Source organism: Neoarius graeffei, chromosome 9, assembly GCF_027579695.1.
Source record: "Neoarius graeffei isolate fNeoGra1 chromosome 9, fNeoGra1.pri, whole genome shotgun sequence".
NCBI lineage: Eukaryota > Metazoa > Chordata > Actinopteri > Siluriformes > Ariidae > Neoarius > Neoarius graeffei.
This window is the reverse complement of record NC_083577.1, coordinates 81,498,272-81,505,632: the sequence shown is the minus strand read 5'-3', so window position 1 is coordinate 81,505,632 and position 7,361 is coordinate 81,498,272. Positions and strand designations below refer to the sequence as shown.

The following is a 7,361-nucleotide window of genomic DNA, read 5'->3' as shown; positions in this document are numbered from 1 at the left end:
AGATAGATAGATATTGTGTGTTTTATTGCTAGCCAGATGTTTTAACATATATTCCATCTTTCTGGGACCTGCAAAGTCTATCTATCTATCTATCTATCTATCTATCTATCTATCTATCTATCTATCTATCTATCTATCTATCTATCACGCACTCTCACTCAGATGAAGTTGTGTTATAAGCAGAGGCCTACTCTACTCTACTCTACTCTACTCTACTCTACTCTACTGCAAGTATCAAAACGACTTAATGAATTGGGGATCGTGAAGCACATTATAAAACCACGCAGCAAACTCAGTCTCCGGTGGGTATTTCCTATCTGTCACCCTTTCCCAAAACTTGATTGGTGGTTGTCATTGGCGACGCGGGCGATGACGTGTCTAATTCCAGAGCACGTGGGTGGCGATGAGCGGCGCTCCCATAAACAAAGACACATTGGCGCGGCGCGCTAGTCTGGAGAGGAGAACCGCAGACGCCTCGCGTTTCTCCACTGTCCTGTCACCGGCTCTGTTTCTAGCTGGTCCTGGACATTTCACACACACGCACGCGCGCGCGCTCACACGCACACACACGCACACATTTTTCCACAAGAGCAGCCTGCGAGTGTATGGATACGATACAACTTTTCTGATGGTGATTTAAAGGTATGTCATGGCTGTGTTTATTTTTATTTTTTGCATGCATCCCTTTCTTCTGTCTTTCCTTTAAGCTGCAGTGTAAATGATCGCGCGAAATGTTGGATCCCCTTTTCAGTGATCCGTGGACAGTAGATGGGTTTGCATGTAAAAGCGAGAGGTGCTGAGGATGCAGAGGCGGGTGTCACTGCGCGCAGTGAGAGACGCCCGAGTTTTACTCTAAACGTGGAGCAAACATGCTGCAACTTTACCAACTCTCCTCATGCTACATGCTGAATTATAAAACCCAGGATGGTGCGTTAACTCGTACAGCATTTATATAACATCCAACTGGACATGTGTATTTGAACACTGGTAATTCTTTTCTGCGCGCAAAATACAAAACTTGACTTGTCTCTCTCAGACTGATCTCCAGCAGTTATTAAGGCTGCTGGAGGTTTGCAGTTCGCTGAATGTCCTCAATGCTGAATGACAGGTGTAACTTTCCACTCAAGTGTATTGGCATTGCTCATCTGAGTCAAAAGTTGTGTTTTGCATCAGGAACGTGGTTCCAGCAACAGGACTGCTTTTCTCGAACCCTGCTTTGTTATCTGAAGCTGACACCATCGTGCATTTTGAGTGGCGACCAGGAAGAGTCCCACGGCTGAAGGTATTGGAATCTGGTGGTGGTGGTGGGAAAATATATATGTTTTGCTAAGAAATTGTTCAGGGTGTAAAGTAAGAGAGAAGAATTGCAAAGTTGTAAGAAAGGATATTGTTGGATTTAATGACCCAAATGTAGCATTATAGTATATAGTTATGAAATATAAAGCTGAACCAAGGCTTGGTGCTTGTTTAGTTTGGACACACACTGTAAAAGTTACCAGACATGTGCAATAATAATAATAATAATAATAATAATAATAATAATAATAATAATAATAATAATATTTGCGTCTTTATTAAAGGGTTGAATGTTCATTTTGCATATATAATGTATGTATATGTATATTTTCCTATATACAATTATTTTGCAGCCATGCCCTGCGTTCAGGCTCAGTACGGCTCATCGCCGCAGGGCGCGAGTCCCGCCTCGCAGAGCTACAGCTACCACACCAGCGGCGAGTACAGCTGTGACTTCCTCACCCCCGAGTTCGTCAAGTTCAGCATGGATCTGACCAACACCGAGATCACAGCCGCTACCACGTCTCTGCCCAGCTTTAGCACATTTGTGGACAGCTACAACCCCAGCTACGACGTGAAACCTCCGCCGTGTCTGTACCAGGTGCCTCCTGCGCACGCCTCCGAACAGCCCTCGATCAAAGTGGAGGATGTGCCCATGCACGGGTATCACCACCATCACCACCACCCGCACCCTCATCATCATCAGCAGCCGCAGGGTCACCTGGGCCCGCAGCCGGACGACGTGATGGCGCACTCGGGCTCCGTTTACTTCAAGCCGTCTGCTTCGCCGCACGCGCCTGGCGGCGGCCCGAACTTCCAGGTACAGCCGAGCCACGTGTGGGAGGACGCGAGCTCGCTGCACGCCTTCCACCAGAACTACGTGGCGGCCGCATCGCACGCCATGGAGCAGCGCAAGAACCCCGTGTCGCGCCTCTCGCTCTTCTCCTTTAAGCAGTCGCCCCCGGGGACGCCCGTGTCCAGCTGCCAGATGCGCTTCGACGGCCCGTTACATGTGGCTATGAGTCACGAGGGCCCGGGCGCGCACCGAGCCCTGGACGGCCAAAGCTTCGCGGTGCCCGGCGCTGTGCGGAAACAAGCTGGGGTCGCGTTCCCACATACTCTGCAGCTCAGCCACGGACACCAGCTTCTCGACGCGCAGATGCCGTCACCACCATCCAGAGGCTCCCCGTCCAACGAGGGGATGTGCGCCGTGTGCGGGGATAACGCAGCGTGCCAACATTACGGCGTGCGCACGTGCGAGGGATGCAAAGGCTTCTTTAAGGTGAGCGCAATTAAGTCGGCTTAATCATGGTGAGTGTCACTCATGTGGGAAGGATATCACGGGAAGGATATCACTGTAAGGATATCACTATCCTTAGTGCTACGGTGTTACTCAGTACTTCTATAAGGCACCTGTTGACCTATTTATTTAATGTCTGCATGTTTTTGTGTGTGCAAAATATAAGCTATATATATATATATATATATATTTTTTTTTTTTAAAAAGTCATAGTAGGGTTCACTATTATTACTTCACAAACATGATGATGATGATGATGATGATGATGATGATGTGTTTGAAGAGAAGAACATAAGAATCCCAATGTACACCTCCTGTGCGTAATGTACAGTTAATTAAACACTGTAAGACCTCACTCCACACTATATAGGTTATGTTTGATCACTTCGTGTGTGTGTGTGTGTGTGATAAATCCGTCCTGCCTCTGTGATCTGTGATTATCACATTATTCTGATTATGAGACCATCCACTTTGCAAAAAAAAAAAAAGTTTTATTTGACATTATAATAAGAAAATAACATCTCTAAGATCTCTCTCTCTCTCTCTCTCTCTCTGTCTCTCTCTCTGTCTCTCTCTCTGTCTCTCTGGATCTCGATCACTCCAGCGCACTGTGCAGAAGAATGCCAAATATGTGTGTCTGGCGAATAAAAACTGTCCTGTTGATAAGCGCCGGAGAAACAGGTGTCAGTACTGCCGCTTCCAAAAGTGCCTAGTTGTCGGGATGGTTAAAGAAGGTAAATATTAGTGTATAAAAGAGGAGGGAAAACAACAACAACAATCAAACCATGAGCGTTAAATTCATGTCTACATTTCGTTTAGTGTCCAAGTGCATCTCTATACATAAACTGTAATTGATTGCTTGAGATTTTTTTTTTAATAAAAAAAAATAAATTCTTGTTTTGGCAAGCAAACAGATTTCTAAAGGTTTGCTTCGAAAGTATCTCGAGTTTAGACTAGACATGTTTGGTCTTATTTAAAACTTAAAGGATGAAACATTTTTGTTAAGCGCAAAACATCTGGATTCACAGGCTATATGATGCATTTCGGGTTGTTGTTTTTTTCTCTTCCTTTCTTTCCTTTCTTTATTAACAGTTGTTCGGACTGCCAGTTTGAAAGGCCGGAGAGGTCGTTTACCCTCCAAACCCAAAAGTCCCCCGGATGCGGCGCCTCCATCACCCCCAGTCAGCCTCCTCAGTGCTCTGGTCAGAGCCCATGTGGACTCCAACCCCAACATGTCCAACCTGGACTACTCGAGGGTGAATCTCACGTTACTGTGTGTTGAATTCATGCATGCGTCTCTATAGTTGTTTGTTGTTTGGGTGTTAATACAATTTTGCAGACGTTAATCAAACATTACGTCATACTTAAACACTGGGCATTCGAAGCGTGTGAGTGAAAGGGGGAAAGAAAGAAAGAAAGAAAGAAAGAAAGAAAGAAAGAAAGAAGAGCTTCAAGCTTCAGCTGAAGTTTAAATCTGGATTACATTTTAGATCAAAACCCGTGTGCTCTTTTGAAATATGTATTTCTGAATTATTTCACCAATATAATAATAATAATAATAATAATAATAATAATAATAATAATAATAATAATAATTTTATTTATTTATTTTAAATGAAAACATTTCCAGCAGGCTGTAGAGAGTATTTACTCATTAATCCAGGCTCAATAAACCAGCTTCAGACACGAATGAAATTAGCCGAGGAGGAAAAAGGGCATGCCCATTGCTCTTGCTCGTAAAGGACTCGAGCGATTTCACAGCTGATATATTTTAGAAGAGATGCTCATTAAGCCGACACGTTTTGTTTGAAGTTGAAATTGCCTCCGCAGTTCCACGCGGGTCCGGATTACCAGCTGAGTGGAGACGACACGCAGCATGTGCAGCAGTTTTACGACCTGCTCACGGGATCGATGGAGATCATCCGCGGCTGGGCCGAGAAGATCCCGGGCTTCACCGAGCTCTCCAAACAGGACCAGGACCTGCTCTTCGAGTCCGCCTTTCTCGAGCTCTTCGTTCTGCGCCTCGCCTACAGGTACAATAATAATAATAATAATAATAATGAGTGGGGTTTTTTGTGAATAAAGGGAAAAAAATGTCCAAATTAAGTTAAATGACACAAAAAGCAGCATTAATAGTTCCAAACTGTACACTGTGTGTGTGTGTGTGTGTGTGTGTGTGTGTGTGTGTGTGTGTGTGTGTGAGAGAGAGAGAGAGAAAGAGGGGGCAAAAAGTACCTTTTCTTGTCTCTGAAGTGGTACCTTTTATCACTTCTATCATTCCAGCCAATTTGTATCCTTAACTTGGAATTGCGGATATATTTTACCTTCCTGAATTACACTGCACTTTTCCATGTGACAGATTCATACTAAGGTACAAAAGGTGCACACTTGAGAGGCACTAGTGCCCAACAGTTTACCTTTTGATTTCTGGGAGCTTGTACTCGCACTGTCCTGCTGATAGGAACCTCAGTGCTCATTTTCTCTCTCTCTCAGATCCAACCCAATGGAAGGGAAGCTGATCTTCTGTAACGGTGTGGTGATGCACCGGCTGCAGTGTGTGCGTGGTTTCGGCGAGTGGATCGACGCCATCGTGGAGTTCTCCTCCAACCTGCAGAGCATGAACGTAGATATCTCGGCCTTCTCCTGCATCGCCGCGCTCGCCATGGTGACAGGTGTGGGGATGTGGATCTAAAACCTACACACTTCTACAGCTAATACGGGGGCGCGTAACGATCTAGAAACAAATAAGGACAGGATGTTTGATTGTTATCTACATCAAATATCACTTTATTTACAAACTAGGTTTGGTCCCCCCTTTCCCCCCAAAAAAAATGGGTCTCTGGTTCTGGTTCGGTTCTGAGTTTAGGGTCTGTCTGGACAGTTCAGAAATGCTCCTCGTGATCTGGAAACAAATATCACTTTATTTACAAACTATGTTTAGCCCTTTTTTTTTTTTCAAACTGGGTCTCTGATTCTGGCTCTGGTTCGGTTCTGAGTTTAGGGTCTGTCTGTATAGCTCAGAAATGCATGTGGGTTCCCTGTAGGTTTCCTCCAACCTCCCCAAAACAGGCATGGTGGAAGAGTGGTTATGATGAATTACCTCTGTGTGTGTGTGTGTGTGTGTGAGTGAGTGAGTGAGTGAGTGAGTGAATGCATGTGCGCATGGAGCCCTCCGATGGACTGGTTTCCAGGCTCTCGCTCAGATCCACCACGACAATGACCAGTAGTTACTGGTGATGGATGAATGTAAAACAATATGCCACATACAAACAACATGTCATTTTCGGATTGTATTAAATAAATAAATAAATTAATTAATTAATTAATTAATTAATTAATTAATAAATTAAATAATAATAATAATAATAATAATAATAATAATAATAATAAAACCAATATATGCCCCAAACTCTTTCCTTAAACCTTGGTCACTTATTATTATTATTATTATTATTATTATTATTATTATTATTATTATTATTATGTGTAAATAATACATTTTCAATTATGAACCATTATAAATTTGACACATAATCCTTTAAAGAGAGCCCACTGCTGTGTATGGATATAACGCATGCTCCACGCGCGCCTCTCCGCTAATCCTTTCTCATGCTCTAATCTGTTCCCATTGCATCCTTTCACAGAGAGACACGGGCTTAAGGAGCCAAAGAAAGTGGAGGATCTCCAAAACAAGATCGTGAACTGTCTGAAGGACCAGGTGGCGTTTAACGGAGCTGCACTGAACCGCCCCAACTACCTGTCCAAGCTGCTGGGGAAGCTGCCCGAGCTGCGCACACTGTGCACACAGGGCCTGCAGCGCATCTTCTACCTGAAACTGGAGGACCTGGTGCCTCCTCCAGCAATAATCGACAAACTGTTCCTCGACACGCTGCCCTTTTAAACAAACAACAACAACAACAAAGCAAGAAAGCAAGAAAGAGACTTTTTCCCCCTCAAAAAGACCTCAATGAACTTCCATAGACTCCTTTTAAGAGTCAGAAAGCTACAGAAGTTTTTATTATTATTATTATTATTATTATTATTATTATTATTATTATTATTATTATTTCACAAATCAAGGAGTCCATGTTGGGATTCAGAAGAACACACACACACACACACACACAGAAAGAGAGAGAGAGAGTTATGCATTCTTCATTTCAACCTTCTTTGCAATTTTACGCCATGCTATTAAATATATTAAATTGAATGACCCTTAAAGGCAAAGACAGAGGGTTTGACCACTTCAGCTATGAAATTACACCTGGACTGCTGTTAAGAAAATAAATCTCAAAAAAGAATTTACTCTGTTTATTGACTCCAAAACATTTTTAAATCATTGGGAAGCGCACATTAAATGTATTATAAGCATATTATACTACATACATGATAGATTTGTCACCCAAGTGTATAAAAAGGATACTTTTTCCAAAAAACTTCCTTTTTCTTTCTTTCTCTGTTTTTTATTTTTATTTTTTATTCTTGTGCCTGTGTATTTTTGCCAGGATCAGACAGGAGACCACGCATGTCGTAGAGGACTATAGGCACTTGCTATCAAGGTGATGCTGTCTATATAAAACATGATTATTATGATTATTATGATTATTATTATTATTCCGGACACTATGTAGTCTGCTAGATTTTATAAATAAAAAAAGAAAAGAAAAAGAAAGAAAAAGAAAAGGGGAAGGGGGGTGAGGATTCGTAGTACTGGGACAACTTTTATGTATAGAACATGGAGGAGGGGGGAGGGGGGATAATATTT

The 7,361-nt window shown here is 42.8% G+C and overlaps 1 protein-coding gene across 1 annotated transcript; it reads left to right on the top strand.

Annotated features, from left to right (window-relative positions):
* The first annotated feature begins 465 nt into the window (after positions 1-465).
* nr4a2a (nuclear receptor subfamily 4, group A, member 2a) lies at positions 466-7,008 on the top strand. The gene is made up of 8 exons (XM_060928882.1): positions 466-642; positions 1,174-1,282; positions 1,650-2,578; positions 3,201-3,330; positions 3,689-3,852; positions 4,427-4,629; positions 5,090-5,268; positions 6,241-7,008. Exons 3-8 carry the CDS (start codon positions 1,652-1,654, stop codon positions 6,495-6,497), a joined length of 1,860 nt encoding a protein of 619 aa, XP_060784865.1. The 5' UTR covers positions 466-642; positions 1,174-1,282; positions 1,650-1,651; the 3' UTR covers positions 6,498-7,008.
* The last annotated feature ends 353 nt before the right edge of the window (positions 7,009-7,361 follow it).

What these genes read in the sequence shown, in the direction of transcription:
- nr4a2a (XM_060928882.1), top strand. Translation starts at nt 1,652, where the DNA reads ATGCCCTGCGTTCAGGCTCAGTACGGCTCATCGCCGCAGGGCGCGAGT. An exon ending in GTTCTGCGCCTCGCCTACAG is followed by an intron (nt 4,630 to 5,089) that starts GTACAATAATAA and finishes TCTCTCTCTCAG; the next exon opens with ATCCAACCCAATGGAAGGGA. An exon ending in CGCGCTCGCCATGGTGACAG is followed by an intron (nt 5,269 to 6,240) that starts GTGTGGGGATGT and finishes ATCCTTTCACAG; the next exon opens with AGAGACACGGGCTTAAGGAG.